General features: G+C 43.0%; 3 protein-coding genes across 3 annotated transcripts; 2 read left to right on the top strand and 1 right to left on the bottom strand.

Annotated features, from left to right (window-relative positions):
• Window positions 1-2,166: 2,166 nt before the first annotated feature.
• Window positions 2,167-4,665, top strand: rpl22l1 (ribosomal protein L22-like 1). The gene is made up of 4 exons (XM_034706398.1): window positions 2,167-2,297; window positions 3,858-3,983; window positions 4,234-4,355; window positions 4,455-4,665. The coding sequence occupies exons 1-4, from the start codon at window positions 2,289-2,291 to the stop codon at window positions 4,600-4,602; spliced, it is 405 nt and encodes a 134-aa protein (XP_034562289.1). The 5' UTR covers window positions 2,167-2,288; the 3' UTR covers window positions 4,603-4,665.
• Window positions 4,666-8,265: 3,600 nt separating this feature from the next.
• slc7a14b (solute carrier family 7 member 14b) lies at window positions 8,266-15,381 on the top strand. The gene is made up of 7 exons (XM_034705954.1): window positions 8,266-8,566; window positions 9,572-9,808; window positions 10,101-10,318; window positions 10,395-10,541; window positions 10,767-10,975; window positions 11,079-11,863; window positions 14,190-15,381. Exons 1-7 carry the CDS (start codon window positions 8,266-8,268, stop codon window positions 14,579-14,581), a joined length of 2,289 nt encoding a protein of 762 aa, XP_034561845.1. The 3' UTR covers window positions 14,582-15,381.
• cldn11b (claudin 11b) lies at window positions 15,378-18,789 on the bottom strand. The gene is made up of 3 exons (XM_034705956.1): window positions 18,164-18,789; window positions 17,209-17,373; window positions 15,378-16,187 (listed from the first exon to the last, which is right to left on the bottom strand). Exons 1-3 carry the CDS (start codon window positions 18,387-18,389, stop codon window positions 15,928-15,930), a joined length of 651 nt encoding a protein of 216 aa, XP_034561847.1. The 5' UTR covers window positions 18,390-18,789; the 3' UTR covers window positions 15,378-15,927.
• Between the last annotated feature and the right edge of the window lie 860 nt (window positions 18,790-19,649).

Raw genomic sequence — 19,649 nt, forward strand, 5'->3', positions numbered from 1 at the left:
CACACACACAAATCCCAGGTGCATTAAGAAAGGACATAGAGGACTAAACACATCTTAATAATAAAAATATATACACATACTTATATGTGTATACACACACACATTATATATAAACATAAATACATATACATAAACTCAATTGTAACAAATCCAAAATTCTCATCATAGGCCCAAAATCCCTCACTTCCACCTGCCCAGACTTCTCCCTCACTATTGATAAATCCACTGTTTCAGCATCCACCCACATCCGTAACCTTGGTATCATTTTTGATCAGTCACTTAACTTTCAACAACACATTAACAATATTTCAAAAACTGCTTTCTTCCACCTCAAAAACACCGCCCGTCTCCGCCCCTCCCTTTCCTTCACAGCAGCTGAAACTCTCATCCACGCCTTCATCACCTCAAGACTCGATTACTGCAATAGCATCCTCTACGGTTCACCCAACACCCTCCTCAACAAATTACAATACATACAAAACTCAGCTGCACGCCTCCTCACTCATACCCGCTCCAGAGACCACATCACCCCAGTCCTCCAGAACCTCCATTGGCTTCCCATCCCCTTCAGAATACAGTACAAGATCCTACTCATCACCTATAAAGCCCTCCATAACCTAGCTCCCTCCTACCTCACCGACCTTCTGCAGCCATATAATCCCTCCCGCAACCTCCGCTCCACCAACGCCAACCTCCTCACCCCTCTCACCAAACCCAAACACCGAACCTGGGGGGACAGGGCCTTCTCTGTCGCTGCCCCCACCCTCTGGAACTCTCTCCCCCAACACCTCAGATTCTCTCCCTCACTCACCAAATTCAAATCCGGACTCAAAACACACCTATTTAGAAAGGCTTTTAAACTAGAAGTGATTGATTTTTTTTCTTGTTTTGTTTTATTTTGCTGCCTTGCTTTTCTTTTCTTTTTTGCACTGTTTTCCTTTTGCTTCCTATTGTATAATTGTATTTTCATGTAAAGCGCTTGGAGAACCTTTTAAAGCACTTTTATAAATAAAATGTATTATTATTATTATTATTATTATTATTATTATTATTATTATTATTATTATTATTATTATATACATACACATGTACCCACATCCTCAAAATAAATAAATAAATAAGTACATAATAAAAATAATGATGTATAAAGTAGAAAGAAAGTAGAATAAATGAATGAGAAGAAGGAGCTCAGTTCTTGTACTGTCAGTAGTTTGAGTTGGGGAGTGTTGAAGGAGATATATCTCAGTCTTGTATTGATCATCTGACATTAACGTGGGAATCTACAGTTCTGACTTTTAACTCAGAATTCTGACTTTGATCTGAATTTTTTCACTTTGATCTCAGAATTCTGTTTCTTCTCTCAAATGTCTGACTTTAATCCTAGAATTATGATTTTAATCTTAGAATTCCTACTTTTTTCCCCTCAAAATTCTGACTTTTCTCACAGATTTTTTTTATTTGAATCTCAGAATAAATGTAGAAATTATACCTTAAATATTTTTGTTTTGCTCTCCTTCCCTTTAAACATCTTTCCTAATTGTCCCTCATCGTCTTCAGTACAATACTCTACATAAAGCTCTTAACCCTCCTGTTATGTTGCGGGTCAAATTGACCCATTTCTAAAGTTCAAAAATGTAAAAAAAAAAAAAAAAGGTTAAAAGTAATTTTCGCTATGAAAATTCTTCTGCTTGGTTTAATTAGTGTGAACAACATATAACATGAAAATGGTTCATTTCACATATTTGCAACCCGCCCTGCATGTTTATATCACATACTGATCGTGGGTCAATTTGACCCGGCAGTCAAAGTGGAGGCTAAAAGTGATCAGAAGGGTCAAATACTAAATGTTTCTTAGCATCTGTGTTACATACAGTATTTCACCCCAATCCCTTTCCAGTGTGCATTAAAACAAGTTTTAACATTAATTAAAATGAAAACAAGTGAGTTCTCCTCATTGAACCATGATCTGTGAGGATTAAAGAACACCAATGCACTAAATATTGATTTAAATGGTGAGTTATGGAGTTAATAATTTTTTGGGTTCTGACACTTTTGAATCATTAAATATTCCCCGGGTCAAGCTGACCCAGGAACTTTATTGTTGTTCCTAAGAACTCCTCACAGCTGGTATATAAACCAGGTTTCACCATGTTCCAGACCCATGTGTGGGAATCCTTATTTAAGCCATGAGAAGCAGCTGACCATATTTGGTAAGGGCGTTCCTCGCAGCACTGCTACGTCACTGCTGCGTCACGTCCGGTCTTCCCTTTTACTTCCGCTCTCTCGACATGGCGCCGGTAAGTGCAGACAGTCCCTCTGATTTTACTCTAAAACATGAGTTAGCTGTTGTTTTTCTCTGCTCGTGTCCTCTGAGTGATTAATTAAACATTAATCTGATATCATGGTGGTTTTAAATTAAAGCGGAAGTCGTTTATGGAAGAAAGGAAAGAGAATGCTAGCAGAGTTAGCATTAGCTCGTAGTAGTCCTGCCGTCTGCTTACACGTGTCTCATTCACAGTGACAGGAGTCCAGACTCCATGGATTAAATGATGAGTTTAATATATATGTGTGGTTTTTATCATCCCACCTCATTAATATAAAGTTTACTGTTATTATAAATGTAGTTTTATGCTCAGAAGTCAGTCCGAGGTCACTGAAGTATCAGTTTGTCTTTCAATAGTTTAATAAAGTAGAAACTAAATGAATGACTCTCCTTTTTCCTGTGTAATCATAACAACTGTTTTTAGATTATTAATGTTAAAGATCTATAAGCAGCTGATCTTACCTGCTTTAGTTTTACATATATTCATTGTTTTTCATTATTCATAAAGGGAAGAGGATCAGGGCCACTGAAAAATAAAATATAGTGTTTTTGTTCTTATTATTCTTGTAATGTGTCCACAAAGAAGTCAGAATTCTGGGGAAAAAAGTACAATTTATAAAAAAAAATTAAAATAAAAAAATGTCACCGTACAAAAAAATATTGCCCGTCCACCGAAAAAATAATTTTAAGTGAACCTAATCCTCTCCTGTAATTTCTGCAAAGAGGAGGTACTCACTGAGTTTCTGTATCAGTCTTTAAAAATGTTTCTAGATTTACTGCAAATTTTTTATTTTTCAAAACAAATATTTATATTATTTTTTAGGTTATCATTTTGTCTTTTTATTAATTATTATTTAGTTTATTATTATTTTAATTATTATTATCAGTTATTTATTTGTTACTATATGTATATCTCATAGTATCTTCTTTTATCATTTATTTGTTTTCATTATGTAGAATGTAAGCTGAAGTACTAAACCCTGATGTTACACATTGCAGCACAGTAGGTGGCGTTATGCACCATTACAATTTGGTTTGTGATCCACCATTAAAATCAGAGAAGTGCAGAGTTATAATTTTCCATCCTTACTTTTAAAATCTATTTAATGCCGCCAGTTTAAATTAGTGCAGAATAGTTTCTGCATGTTGAATAAATAAAGTAATTTTAATGAAGCGTTGACAAACTTGTGTCTCAGGTGATGAGCGACAACGTCACAACAATAACTTAAATTGATTTCAGATCATTGTAAAGTTTATCTCTGAATATGAGTCACCAAAATCAAACAGGTCTGTAAATAAAAAATAAATAAATATGGAGGCATGAATTTTTCAAATATCCAATATGCCGACATTTTCAAAAGATTTTGTCTGACACTGATAAATACACACCTTTTATTTTCATTGTAAAGAACACCAATACTCTGAAACTAAAATGCCGGTGATGTATCACAGCCTTAGAAATCAGTAGTTTTTAATGTGGAGCCTGACGAGGAGCAGGATCAGATCAGTGACGCTGTTGACTTCAACCTTCCAGCTGAAACAGAAGAGGTCCGCTGTGAGGCCAGCTTCAGGCAAGAAGTCCAGAAAAGGAGCTTCGTGGAAGTTCACTCTGGACCTGACCCACCCTGTGGAGGACGGGATCCTGGACTCTGCAAGCTTTGTAAGTCTCACTGCTTTTAGACTGTCAGTCATGTTTTATGGTTTCTCAATGAAGGGGATATTTTCTCATAGCTGTAATATCAGTCATTGATTTTAAGACCTGTGTGTTTTCTGTAGTTGAATCATCATTAAAGGTTCACTTAGTGATGTCTGCAATCAGCTAACATCGTGTCTGGACTAGGGCTCCCTTCCCTAGCTCCTAACCTACTAGGGTTCTCTTCCCTAGTGCGTCAATGTGCTCTGTTTAACAGGAAACCTTCCTCAAAGAGAGGATTAAGGTCAACGGTAAGACGGGGAACCTCGGGAACACCGTGCAGGTAGGCCGCATGAAGAACAAGATCAACGTGTCGTCAGAGAAGCAGTTCTCCAAGAGGTGGGACCCCCGAGACAAACGCAGCACACACTTTTATTTAGACATCAATAATTCACGTGTTCAAAGTGTGGTGCTAAATGACTCCACGTCTCCCTGCAGGTATCTGAAGTACTTGACGAAGAAGTACCTGAAGAAGAACAACCTCCGTGATTGGCTCAGAGTTGTGGCGTCTGACAAGGAGACGTACGAGCTGCGTTACTTCCAGATCAGTCAGGACGACGAGGAGGAGTCTGAGGCAGACGAGTGAAGAGTCGAGGCACAGCTGTGTGTGTGTGTGTTTCTGTCCGGAGAATAAAAACAGAGAAAGAACTTTGCTGTGTCGGGTGTTTTCTTTGAAGGAGGATTGATTTCAGGGTTGTTTATCTGACTCGGCACACGGGATCCCAAACTGTCCTGCTCGTGACCTTCAAAATAAAAGTGCCTCGCAACCTCCACTTGCCTTCAAACGTTGCTTCATTTCGCTGGTCTGCAGAAAATCAGCCTCCCTGCATACACATGCAACTGCTGCTGATGCTTCACTAACCCTAACCTCAGGAGATGTCAGGCATCACAGAAAGGCAGAAAACTAATGTAACACTTTTTATTTGCAAAGTTTAATCTTAAATGTAAGTATTTTATTGCTGGTTTTACAAAAAATGGGTAAAATATGCAACTGAAAAACATCTGCCCTCACTTTGGGAGCCACCTCTGATCAATGCTCGTCCACACACCTGTAGCTGAGTGCTTGCAGTGACTCATTGAGACACTAGGTGGTGCTGCAGGTGCTTCAAGCCGTCACAGCTTTCGAGCAGCATTCATGTGAAGACTCCACACTGATAATCTGATGTTTAAATTATCAGATTAACAGCCATCCTCAGTCTGCTGTACCAGGACTCAGGTCTCTCATCCTGCTTCACTGAGGTTCAGACCTTTGTTCAGTGGTGCGATGATAACCACCTTTTAATCAATGTGAAGAAGACACAGGAGATGGTGTTTGACCCTTGCTCTGTGGTTGATCACACTCCGGTCCATATTCATGACAGAAACATGTCAGGTCAGCTCCTACAAATATTTAGGTGTCCACCTGGATATTAAGTCCAGCTGGGAGACCCACATTGATAACCTGTGTTCCCGCTTGCAGCAAAGACTGTATTTATCCCGTCGGCTCAGGTGTGAATTAATAGTCTATGTTGTTGTTTTATGAGGCTGTACTGGAGAGTATCATCAGGTACAGGGTGACAGCATGGTGTGGTAACCTCTCTGTCCAGCTGAAACTCTCTTACCTGGTGCAGACTGCCATGAAGGTCATAGGGAAGACTGGCAACCCTTCCCTGCAGGCCTTTCCTGTCTCTCTTCAGCTGTCTTATAAAATAAAGGCAAAAAGGTCTACAGATAACACGGCCTACTTATAATGAGAGATCTTAAAGTCTGTCCCAGGAGTTTGAGATGTCTATATGCCCTCAAAGGCTCATGGGAGTTGTAGTTGTTGACTGAGGCGAAGACAACAAGTAGGCGTCCATATCTCTGGAGAGTCACTGGGTCCAGTCTCTGATGAATTAGTGATTCAGTGTTTCTCTTGGACTCTCAGAGCAGGAGCTTCTGTCTGTTCTCTGCTCCTGTTCTGCTGGACGCGCTCCAGACTGCCAACCGAACCTTTATCCTCTCTCTCTCTGAGTGTGTGTGTGTGTGTGTGTGTGTGTCTGGATTCACTTCCACTTGCTCATCTGTTGTGGATATAACACGTAGCCTCAGGAATGCATCCACCTCCAGCTGTTCTGCACACACGCTCGACATTTTACAGTAGATTTCAAACATTAGAATCAAATAAATACTTCAATAAAAGACCTTAAAGGAAGCTTTCATCGTCATGAAGTGAACCCTATCACTCTGAGGTTTTATCACTTTCTAAATGTTAACTTTTAGTGATGCTGCAGTAAAGTTTATCACCTCAACTGTGCCTCCAAACCGATCCGTCTCCTCTCTTTTCGTTTTTCCATTCTGCAGCCCTTTGTCCTGAAACTTCAGTCATCACAGTGAAGTCTCACCAAAAGCTGTGTGTGAAACCATATTTATGTGTTTGGACTGAGCCGGTCCTCTCACAGTCGAAACAAAAATAACTGGTTTTGAATTGAGCACCGGCTCCAAACTGGCCCTGAAACTGCCTCAGTGGAAAAGGGGTGTTGATAACCCCGGTGATGTGCTGGCTCTCGCTGCCCTTTCTATCTCAGGCTTTGGGGGACATCAGGAGCCATGGGGTAGGGTACTAAACTTATCAGTAGAGGGCGTAGTGGGTGGGTTTCTCCATCAAGTACCTGGTGTTTATCTCACATGTAGCAAAGCACGGCCACCTTTTAGTTTGACTGTTTTTATTTAAAGCTCCTGTGAGCAGCTTCCTGTTTGTGTTGGTTATGGCGCCCCCTGTGGTCAAAGAAGAACCTTTACTGTCGATAGTGTCTAATTTGATGAGACTAACTCTCTCCTTCTTGTCTGTAACAGTAAAATGTGTCTCTCAATGTGAATATCTGCTGTGGATGGAAGTAAACAAAGGTCTCTTAGATCATCTTCTGTGACACCTACCCCCTCACAGAGCATACAGGAAGTAGAAATGATGTCGTAGAAATTTTCCATCTTGTCGCTGATGCTCCTGTTTGAGTTTTTAGGTCATAATGAGGCATCACTGTTGATTTCAGTCTGTTTCATAAGCAGCTAAAAACTCCCAACAGGAGCTTTAATGAAGCACAGGAACACACAGGTATGAACTGGTCGGGTCAAAGTGGTGCAGAGACACAAGTCTTCTCAGTCTGAACTCAACGCCGTCTTTAAGAAGGAGTCTGAGAGAGTCTGCTGTTTAACACCGTCATGTTACCATGTCTGCAGGTAATCTGAGTCTGTGTGTCAGATTACAGCCTTACACTGCACATGCATACAAACACCAACATACACTACAGCAGGAAAATCAACGACCATCCTTTACACACACACACACACACACACACACACACACACACACACACACACACACATAAACACACACACCTGCTCAGTTCCCAGCTCTGCACACTGAGAGCAAAGAAACGTCACTTTTGATGGCTGCAGCTCAAAGTTAACCACTTCTACTCCCCTCACACACACACACCTACACACACAAAGACACACACACACACACACACACACACACACACACACACACACACACACACCTACACACACACACACACACACACACACACCTACACACACACACACACACACCTGCTCAGCCTCAGGTGTTGAATAATGCATCAGTCACATGGTGTCAGGTCTGAATGTTTAACGCCGCCGTCTCCTCTCGTCATTATTTCCTTCAGCTCAGCAGGAGACGTTGACTCTAGCCAAACTCAGGAGAACACACCACAGGTGAGTGTTTACCTGTCCGCTCAGGTGTGTGTTTGTAACCTGCATGCTGAGTGTTTACATCAGGAACTCTGTGCCACAAGTAGACAAGTGTGTGAGCTCTTCTCTCTCACTGGATCTGGACCTGTTGATGTTGAAGAAGAGTTGATTTTAAGCTCAGGTGTTTCTTTAAATGTGACTCAGTAAAGGCAGCTTCGTAGAAGTCGTTGAAGTTTGTTTGTTGTTCAGTTCTTGCTCTGTCGTCGTCGTATCTTTCCGTTGGGACATCAGATCTTTAGGTCTTCATTAATATTTCAGAGAGGGAGACTCGCTCTAGTGGGTGAGGAGGACGGCTGATGGTGTCCCATCAATCCCCTGCAGGCTCACACATCCCCATCCTTCCTGCATCCTATCAGAAGAACGAGGGAACACTCAGGATGAGGCTGAAAGAATGATAGAGAGAAGATAGGAGTCTCACACACACACACACACACACACACACACACACACACACACACACACACACACATATATAAACAGGTAAGAGACAGGTGTAGTGATGGCGGCCTGGCTGGGCCGGCTGTCTCTGGGCGACGCCTGGTACAACATGTACTCCCGCCTCCTGAGGACCAAACCCGTGGGCTCCATGGGTCACAGCTCAGACGACCTCACCGAGCTCGCAGAGGGGTCAGGGGTCGGGCTCGCCAAGGTCCTGACCACCGTGGACCTGGTGTCCCTCGGCGTGGGCAGCTGCGTGGGGACGGGGATGTACGTGGTCGCAGGGCTGGTTGCGAAGGCGATGGCTGGGCCCGGGGTCATCCTGTCTTTCATCATCGCAGCGCTGGCGTCCATTCTGTCAGGTGAGACGCAACATCTGCTGAGACCGAGAGAGGGATAGAGGTGAGGTGAAGAGAGAGAGAGAGATGATAGTGGGGAGACGGATAGTAGTAGTTGTAGCAGCTGGAGTCTGGACCACGTCCACAGCAGCAGAGATCCAGAGGAACCTACGAGACAAGGGAGCTCAGGGACTCCAGAAAGGTCTAAGAAAAGAGAGAAGAGAGGCAGACCAGAAGAAAGAAAAAGAGGAGAATAAATGGTGAAGGAAAGGACGGGACAGGGAAAGAAAGAAAGAAAGAAAGAAAGAGGGATGAATGAAAGAAGGATTGATATAAAGAAGGAAGGAAGGAGAAGGAAAGAACGAAAGGAAGAAAGGAAGAAAGGAAGAAAGAAAGATAGAGGGATGAATGAAAGAAAGAATGAAATAAAGAATGAAAGAAAGAAGAAAAGGAAAAAAGAAGGAAGGAATGAAAGAAATGTAGGAAAGAACGAAAGGAAGAAAGAAGGTGGGAGGACTGAAAAAAAGAAGGAAAGAAAGCAGGAAGGAAGGAAGGAAGTAGGAGGGAAGGAGGAAAGGAGGGAAGGAAAGAGAAGGAATGAAAGAAAGAAAGAAAGAAAGAAAGAAAGAAAGAAAGAAAGAAAGAAAGAAAGAAAGAAAGAAAGAAAGAAAGAAAGAAAGAAAGACCCAAAAAAAGGAATCCATAGCAGAGATCCAGAGGAACCTACAGGATCCCAGTGTGTCAGTCTAAGCCTATAGCAGCAGAACTAAGACCTGGTCCAAGCCTGATCCAGCTCTAACTATAAGCTGTATCAAAAAGGAAAGTTTGAAGCCTACTCTTAAAGTAGAGAGGGTGTCTGCCTCCTGGACCCTGACTGGTAGATGATTCCAAAGGAGAGGGGCCTGATAACTGAAGGCTCTACCTCCCATACTACTTTTAGAGACGAGCAGGCCATTAAAGGAACAGTTAGTATATTTAGCTGCCCGTCCTTACAGCTTAAAGCTCATCCTTTTATGTTTTATTCTGAAGGGGTGTGCTACGCAGAGTTCGGTGTCCGCGTCCCAAAGACGACCGGCTCGGCCTACACCTACAGCTACGTCACAGTCGGGGAGTTTGTGGCATTTTTCATTGGCTGGAACCTGATCCTGGAGTACCTGATCGGCACAGCGGCGGGGGCGTCGGCTCTCAGCAGCATGTTCGACTCTCTGGCCAATCACAGCATCAGCAACTACATGATCACGCACCTGGGCACGCTCAGAGGACTCGGTCAGTTCCATCAGGGTCATCTTTTAGTAGATTCACAGCAAACTTACTGAAGTTAATGAACAAGTCAAAAAGGATGGAGGCCTAGCTGTCGAAGTGCCCCATGTATGGAAGCTATAGGCCTTTTCATGTATGCATATGAAAGAGAGGGGAGATGTGCTCTCCCTGCCTCAGGCTTTGGCATTCTGCTAACGCACATGGAAGGGAAGGGAGCTCCCAGAACGTCCACAAATATTATATAACATATAATATATGCTGTTCAAATATAACTTACTGCTATCTCTGTACGTCTCAGGTAAAGGAGAGGACACGTACCCTGATCTCCTGGCCCTCTTCATCGCCCTCCTGGTCACGGTGATCGTTGCTCTGGGGGTTCGTAACTCGGTGGGTTTCAACAACGTCCTCAATGTCGTCAACCTGGTGGTCTGGGTCTTCATGGTCATCGCAGGACTCTTCTTCATTTCTGCCAGCAACTGGGGGAGCGGAAAGTTCCTGCCTTACGGCTGGTCGGGGGTGAGATAATTAAGAGTTTGGTTGACTTTAACTGACTGGAAAGTGAAGTCTAATAAAAAGTGTTTTCATTGGTCAGGTGATGCAAGGGGCGGCGACTTGCTTCTACGCATTCATTGGATTTGACATCATCGCAACGACTGGAGAGGAAGCGAAGAACCCCAACACCTCCATCCCATACGCCATCACCGCCTCCCTGGTCACCTGCCTCACCGCCTACGTGTCGGTCAGTCGTTCAAACAAAGTCTCTTCAGAAGTTATTTTAACGTCTTTGCTGTGCTGAACCTAAAGAGAGGGGAGGTGTGCTCTCCCTGCCTTAGGCTTTGGCATTCCACGTACGCACATGGAAGGGCAGGGAGCTCGTCATGTCATTTGTTTGTGCATCTTTATTTGTAAGCCTGACCTTTGACCCAGCTCGTGTCAATAAACAATGAGTCTTCCTTCTCTACAGGTGAGCGTGATCCTGACTCTCATGGTTCCCTACAACCTGATTGATGGCTCCGCCCCCCTCATGGAGATGTTCGCGGTGCACGGCTTCCTGTGGGGGAAGTACACGGTGGCTGTGGGCTCCATAGCTGGACTGACGGTCTCTCTGCTCGGCTCTCTGTTCCCCATGCCCAGAGTCATCTACGCCATGTCTCGAGACGGACTGCTGTTCAAGTAACGGCACACACACACACACACACACACACACACACACACACACACACAGGAGCTCGATGAGGTTCTGTTCCTGGGTAGACTCTGGTTCTTGTCTCTGTAGGTGTCTGTCTCATGTATCTGCGCTCACACACACCCCAGCAATGGCCTGTGTGGTGTCGGGGAGCTTCGCGGCTATCCTGGCTCTGCTGGTGAGCCTCAGAGACCTGATCGAGATGATGTCCATCGGCACCCTGCTGGCCTACACTCTGGTCTCTGTGTGCGTGTTGTTACTGCGATACCAGCCGGACGAACAGACCGACACTCACCAGTTCATCTCTGAGGACGGCGTGGACGGCCTGAAGCACCTGGACGACGGACCGGTCCCCACCAAAGACGACCAGATGCTTATCGGAGGCGCAGACGGCGATGGCTCGTCGTCGTACCACACCGGTGGGACTGAAGGCGAAGGAGACGACTCTGAGTTCCACACAGGCCACGCCTCTTTGCTGAAAAGGCTTCTGGGAGGTCATTACTACACCCTGAGGCTGCGGCTGGGGATACCGGACGCATCAGCCCGCCCGACCCCCGCCTCCGGCCGTATCGTGACCCGATGCACCCTCCTCCTCTTCTTCATGTCCTTCCTCCTCTGGTCCACCGTCATATTCGGCGTAGAACAGGGATCGGGCGTGGGGGCGGTGTTTTCAGGACTCATGGCCACGCTCATGGCGGGGTCGTGGGCGAAGCTCCTCATAACGATCATACAGCAGCCGGAGAGCGGGAAGAGGCTGCCCTACATGGCGCCGTGTGTACCCTTCATTCCTGCGGCGGCCATATTGGTCAACAGCTACCTCATGCTCAAACTGTCTCCTCTCACCTGGGCCAGGTTCACCGTGTGGTGCTTCATAGGTGAGTCAGTCTTGACTTTGATTTCTCATTATTTAATTTCTGTTAAATCCAGAGTTTCAGTTACACTTAAGATGTGCTTTTCGACCGGTGGACCCAGGGTCTAACTTTAGTTCAGGGGTAGATAATCTCCCCCCTAAAAAGCCTCTGCTAGCGGGGTAGTACTTTTCAAAGGTCCCGGGACTTTCGGGGGGCGGGGCCTGCAATGCTGAACGTGTCTGATTGGTAGATTAACCTCAGTGTTTTTATTCCTCCCTCCGTCCACAATAACATCACACACATCTGTGATTCTCTTGATTTCTCTTTCTTTCATTAGTTTTTATTTGTTCTATCTTGTTTGTATGTGTGTGTACTTTTCAAAAGAAGAAGCTGTGATTCTCTTGATTTAGCAGCTTGTAACAGTAGTCTTCTCTCAGCCCACCGTGAATGCGTCTCTCCTCCCGGTGTTCCGCTTTTAAAAGTGACCCTGTAAACTGGAGACCGGAGACCTTGAGCTGAACGTGTCAGTGTTTGTGGAGTTTACACAGCTGTTGAAACACAGAGACACAGAAACACATAAACAAATTTATGTCACATTTTTTTTGTCAAATTTTTCTGTCAACATTTTTTTTTTCAAAATTTTATTTTTTTTTCAAAATTTTATTTTTTTTTCAAATTTTTTTTTTTTCAATTTTTTTTTTTTTTTTCCAAAATTTTTTTTTTCAAATTTTTTTTTTCAAATTTGGTTAAAAAACATTTTTGTCAAATTTTTCTGTCAATTTTTTTTTTTTCAAATTTTGTTTTTCAATTTTTTTTTGTCAAATTTTTGTTTAAAAATTTTTTTTGTCAAAATGTTTTTTTTTTCAAATTTTGTTTTCAATTATATTTTTTGTCAATTATATATTTAGCAGCTTGTAACAGTAGTCTTCTCTCAGCCCACCGTGAATGCGTCTCTCCTCCCGGTGTTCCGCTTTTAAAAGTGACCCTGTAAACTGGAGACCGGAGACCTTGAGCTGAACGTGTCAGTGTTTGTGGAGTTTACACAGCTGTTGAAACACAGAGACACAGAAACACAGAAACAAATTTTTGTCAAATTTTTTTTGTCAAATTTTTCTGTAACATTTTTTTTTTTCAAATTTGGTTTTCAATTTTTTTTTTTTTCAATTTTTTTTTTTTTTTTCCAAAATTTTTTTTTTCAAATTTTTTTTTTCAAATTTGGTTAAAAAACATTTTTGTCAAATTTTTCTGTCAATTTTTTTTTTTTCAAATTTTGTTTTTCAAATTTTTTTTTTTTTTGTCAAATTTTTGTTTTCAATTTTTTTCTGTCAAAATTTTTTTTTTTCAAATTTTTTTTTCAATTATATTTTTTGTCAATTATATATTTAGCAGCTTGTAACAGTAGTCTTCTCTCAGCCCTACGTGAATGCGTCTCTCCTCCCGGTGTTTCGGCTTTAAAAGTGACCCTGTAAACTGGAGACCTTCAGCTGAACATGTCAGTGTTTGTGGAGTTTACACAGCTGTTGAAACACAGAGGGAGTTCCTGGGAATGCAAACTAGTTTAGTTTTTATTAAGATTTCAAAATATCCTCATCAGATATTTAATGATGGTCTAAAGACGTTTATGAGGGATGCATCCGGCCGAGAGTCTCTAGTTAACAGGGTCGCTGTTTAAACCAAAACACCGGCCGATCTCTGTGATCACGGCTTTTTGAGTTCAAAAGGATTTTAAAGCCGTGTTGAAACGTCTTTGCTACTCGCGCTTATCTCCTCTCACGTGTTGATTCAGTGAATCCATCTGTGATGAAATATAGCACCATCTAAAACAGACCAGCTGAGTCTCTTCATGCTAACAGGCTAACTGTTGTGTTGCTCATAATGATACCTGCCTGTCCGTCTGCTTCTATGGTGTCATCTGTGATGAATGGCATTCCTCTTTGTTTTACTGCCCTCTACTGGTCTGGTGGTGTAGTGCATTTACTTTTTTTTCTCCATACGTCACTGGCCTGATTTACACAATCTACCCGGGACTTCAGCCCGCGGTCGAAACGCAGACAACAATGGGGGCACAGGAACCTTTTAGTTCAGGGGAAAGTAGTTCTGGGGGCTCCGGTTGAAAAACAAAATAGGAGGTTGAAGTTTCCTCTTGACTGGTGTTGACGTTCAGCAGAAAGAAGAACAGTCTGTACTCTGGGTTCAGGTCTCTGTTAGATCTGCTGCTGGTCCACAGATGACGGAGAGAGGGAAGAGCTTCCTTCCTTCTGTTCTTCATAAAGGTGTAAAAGTCTCTCCAGCTGGGAGGCGTCTCCACCTGAGGCTCCGTCTTTAACTGCTCCCATGTGTCTGTCCTCAGGTCTGTTGATCTACGGGTGTTACGGGGTTTGGCACAGTACGCTCGAGCTCAACGCTCGCGAGCAGCAGGCGCACGCCAGCTCCTACCAGCGCTACGACGACCACCTGGACGACACCTTCTCCCCCGATGACAGCAGCTACCCCCAGGAGACGGACGAGAAACCCTACCAAGGCTGGTCCGCCCCTGAGGAGAGGGGGTACCCGTACCAGCAGAATCAGGACCAGAACCAGCAGTATGAAGACCTGGATGGAGAGCAGCATCAGAGCCAGTATGAGGATAACGGGGACCAGTATGGGTACCAATCTGGATCAGGAGGCCAGAATGAGAGCAGAGGGAGCAGAACCAGAGGACGGACCAATCACGGGTTTGATGCAGAGGAAGAGGAAGACTGAGAAGAGGAGCTTCCTGTTTCTTCTGATCAGAACTCATCATGAATAAACTTTTAAAGTGCCGACGATAGAAACACCAAAGTCACATCAGGGGATTGGATTTCTGACCGTCTCAGCGTGAACACCTGGTTTGGATTTCAGGGGTGAAGGTGGAGGATTGGACTCAGTCATGGACGCCTCCCACCTCACGGGTCACTGAAGGAGGGCCTCGGAGGAACTTTACTCATGCTTCCAGGGAACCTTCAATTTTAGTTCTCCAACTTTCGGACATGTTTTCTTCAATTTGGTAAAAAAAAAAGAGATGAAATAACGTTTCAAACTTTTAATGTTTTTAAATCCCTTCCACAGGAGACCCTGGATCTTATTTCCCACTCCACTAACACGACACCTCACAGTTTGTTTGAAACCTACTCATCTCTGACACTCAAACTTTGAAGCCCTTCATCCATGAATCAAAAAGAGGACACCCTTCTCCTAATCACCTTCCAACGTTTAATGTTTACCACACACGACTTTGTGGAATCACTAACAGGACTTCTAAACTTCTTCGTGCACACCGCAGACTTCTCCCTTTCAGCTCAGAGAACAGACTTGAACGTCTCTTCGGTCTCTGGATATCTCCCCTGTGGCGCTCTGAGCCCTGAAACGATTCCTCTTCCTGTCGGAGTGATCGGTGTTCACACTGACGGAGTGTTTGCTTTATTTATTGACTGAAGATACGAGTTGTGTTGACGTGTGTTCGTGAGAAGTAGTGTGATGTTTTGTCTGAATAGTGGGAATAAATTTCTCATACAGAGTGAAAACTTTATCCTGGGATTTATTTAAAAATGAAGGCACTCCTCTGATAAACAAGGTGAAATATGATTAGACAGTAAATAAGAACAAAGCAGAGGAGGTAAAGAAGAGCGTTTTCATGCAGTATAAAGAATAATAAACATCCAGAAAACAAAAAGGACAAATCAGAACGAAGCAAACAAACAAAACTTTAAGTGTTAGGAGGAAAACTTCATATGGGGGTTAAAAAACAATGTTCAGGACGATGGTAACAAAATAACATCTTCTGTTGTTTTAAACCGAGGTCACGTGAGGTCAAACAAAACCTCATCCTATCACACTTCCTGTTCTATGGAAGCCCTAAGAGGACATGTTTCAATACATTTTATTTCTCTGTTTTCTTCTTGTTATCTCAAGAAAACAAACTTGATCTTAACTTCTTTTCCTCAAAATGATTGACTGCAAAACCATCAAGAATATAATTCTGCACTCAGTCAATCTCAGCTTAAAGTAGAAAAAGAAATTCCAGACTGAAGATCTGCAGTCTATGAAACCAGAGACAGAGGACCAGATCTTCACACTCGCGCACTCTTGGCGTGATTGGCAGGGGGGTCCAGCGGCGCGGCCGTGCCCCGCTGTCTGGAGTAGTAGAAGCTGTTCTCTCTGTTCGGGGTCCCGGGGTCGGTGCTGTGGCAGCACAAGATCACAGCGCCGCCGAGGAGACAGAGGGCGGAGCCAACCCAGCCGGCGTACAGCGAGAAGCCGAACGACATGAGGCCGTCTTCCTGGTGAGAGCCGATCGGGAACCAGATGGTGGATATGATCCCGAATACAGCTGGAACAGGAGATACAGAGAAGTGGAAAAATGTGGATCCAAAGAAGGATCACATGAGATTGGCTGCCCGACCCTGAGGCTGTTTACGGGAAACCTGTCTCCTCCAAAAGGAAACAGGTGCGTGTGACAGATGAACCCGGTCAGGATGAGGTCTAACCTGTCTCACCCTGACCCTCCTTCCAGCCCACTTCCCTTCTCAAAGAGCTGGAAAAGACCCGCTGAATGTACATCCTAAAAAACAAAAGTAAGTTTCCCAACACCTGAAACGGTCTCTGACAATCCAGACTATTAACTTTCTAAATCAAAACACTGTATTCTCTCTAAAGGCCAGCAGGGGGCAACACGGAGAAGGCCATTTACATGCTACACACTGTACCTTTAAATACTACACACTGTACCTTTAAATACTACACACTGTACCTTTAAATACTACACACTGTACCTTTAAATACTACACACTGCACCTTTAAATACTACACACTGTACCTTTAAATACTACACACTGTACCTTTAAATACTACACACTGCACCTTTAAATACTACACACTGCACCTTTAAATACTACACACTGCACCTTTAAATACTACACACTGTACCTTTAAATACTACACACTGCACCTTTAAATACTACACACTGCACCTTTAAATACTACACACTGTACCTTTAAATACTACACACTGCACCTTTAAATACTACACACTGTACCTTTAAATACTACACACTGTACCTTTAAATACCACACACTGCACCTTTAAATACTACACACTGCACCTTTAAATACTACACACTGTACCTTTAAATACTACACACTGTACCTTTAAATACTACACACTGTACCTTTAAATACTACACACTGCACCTTTAAATACTACACACTGCACCTTTAAAAACTACACACTGTACCTTTAAATACTACACACTGCACTTTTAAATACTACACACTGTACCTTTAAATACTACACACTGTACCTTTAAATACTACACACTGTATGTGTGTGTGTGTGTATGTATAGCTCTCACCCATGATAATGAACAGGACTCCTCCCACTCTCGCGCGGCGCTGTTTGATCGCAGAGGTGTCATTCTGCAGCCTGACGCAGGGCATGGACATGAGCACGAGCAGCATCGCAGGTAACCCCAGCAGACATGCGCAGATCATCAGAGCGCGAGACGTCTGGACGTAGGCTGAGAGAGAGAGAGAGAGAGAGAGAGAGAGAGAGAGAAGAGATGAAACATGTTTTCACTTATCTCTGGTACTCCATCAAATGTTACAGTCAGGAATCTTCACGCATGCGCAGTCTTAATTCAATAAAATCCCCAAAACCACCTTTAGTAAACCTTCTTATTTGCAAGATTTATTCAAGTTAAATAATCCCTGTCAGTTTCTACTGTATCTATAATGTTTATGGATGGATATTACTCCATCATCAATATTGAAGTCATCATTTTAAACCTTCAGTTTATAGCAAACTCTCAAAACGAAAACATTTGGAGGGAAAACTATGAAAAGAATGCATGAAAATAACTTAAACTACAAGACAAATGTGGAATATTCACCGGAAATTAAGTGAAATAACAGTGAGGAGTTGGATTAAATGAAAATATTCAGGTAAAGTCAAAGCAGCTTCAGTTCAGCCCATGAGTAAATGTGCTGCATTCCACATCTGTGCGCAGAGACAGAGCCAAAGAGTTGAAGGAGGATCTTTTATTTGAGACTAAATGTGCTGTGATTTAAATCCTCATTTATGGGATGAAGCTGCAGCAGGTTGCAGGACTCATTTTAAACTCTATTTGGTCACAAGAGTAAGAAATTTAAGTTTAAAAGTCACAAAAACCTAAAATATCACAGACCACAAAGGGTTAAATGATGAGTTATTCTAGGAGTAGAACTTTACGCACAGACTAACTGCATCACTTTAATCATTATACTCAGAATATCTCCCCCCTCTCCCCCCTCTCTCCCCCTCTGTCTCACCGGGCAGGGTGAGCATCTGGTTCAGGGCCACGCAGTGATAGAGCGCAGGGGAGATCACGCACTCTGCCCACAGTCCCCGCGAGCCCAGCTCCTCCATGCGGACGCAGGTGGCCACCGTGTAGTCGCAGGTTCGGACCCAGTCGTTGGTTGCTGTGGCGACGATGAGCCCGACCCAGCCCGCGGTGCTCGCCGCGCTGCCGGTGACCTGTCTGCACATGTGTGCCATGGAGCCGCCGTGCGTCTTTACGCGTAGACCTCCAAGGAGAGAAAGGTTCTTCACGATGCGTTTCTCAGGAGGATACTGTCCCTAAATACTTCTTCTTTTGACTCTGTGCAGCTTTAGGAATTCAAAGTTGTGTTTGTTGCTCCAGAAGATGAATTATGAGTCAAAATGCAGTTATTTTCTTCTTTTTGGCGTCAAAAAATACAGGAAAAATAAAGTTCCAAGACAGATTTCTGCTTAAAAAATAGAGATGTTAACTTTTTAGGAGTTCTGGATCAGAGAAGTAGAAATTTAAAAGTAATCCAACTGTGTCCCGTTAGAGCACCACAGACTGATCCACAGAAAAAAACCCTAGAATAAGATTTATCATCGGGCGTGGTGAAACCTGTGAGCCAATCAGAGCGCGTGTGAGACCCTAACCCAAACCAGACGCAGACAGACTAGAGAGAAAAATAAAAAGCAGAAATCAATCTGAGACGCTTTAGATCAGGCATGTCCAAAGTAAGGCCCTAACCCTAACCCTATTTATGGCCCCAAGCTTCCATCTTAAAATGTGTTATTTATAGCACAGAAATTAATCCCACTCTGAATCATCTGTACATTTGTAGTTTCTTTAAAGTGCACAAACAAAACTAAAGTCAATCCAGAAACATCTCAAAAAGATTCTTATGGACTACTTTTATAAAGCCAAAGCTCAAAGGAGGAAACACAAGAACTCTTAAAGCTGACAGGTTTTCAAATGGATGTTTTTATCATGATGTGAAAATGTTCTTGATGAACACTAAAAGTTCAGAAGACACAAAAGAGGACGCAAGACAAGATCAAAATTATGAAATTGTGCAGAAAAAGTAAAATTTGGTGAATAAAAATTGTTCAGAACGCAGGACAAGAATTATTTAATTCTTAAAATGTTGTCTGCTTGTCAGAAAAGTCTTAAAAACAACATGTGTGATGAAATCCAGATCCTGATCCTGCCATAGAAAACATTTTCCTCCAGAAGAAGATAAAGTTTGATCATGTTTATGTGTCTTGTGGAGAACTGAGGAGTTCCTAGTCACTGATTTATTGAGAACAAATGTTAAATAATTGTTATTAAATAGATTTCATATATAACTTTTATGATTCCTAAGTCTCAGTAGGAGCATCTGGCCCTGAGGTATTCTGACAACATCAAATGTGACCCTCCTTGAATAAAGTTTGGACACCCCTGCTTTAGATACACAGACCTGTGCGCATGTGCAGATGTGAGGAGTTCATATCTGA

Source organism: Notolabrus celidotus, chromosome 17, assembly GCF_009762535.1.
Source record: "Notolabrus celidotus isolate fNotCel1 chromosome 17, fNotCel1.pri, whole genome shotgun sequence".
NCBI lineage: Eukaryota > Metazoa > Chordata > Actinopteri > Labriformes > Labridae > Notolabrus > Notolabrus celidotus.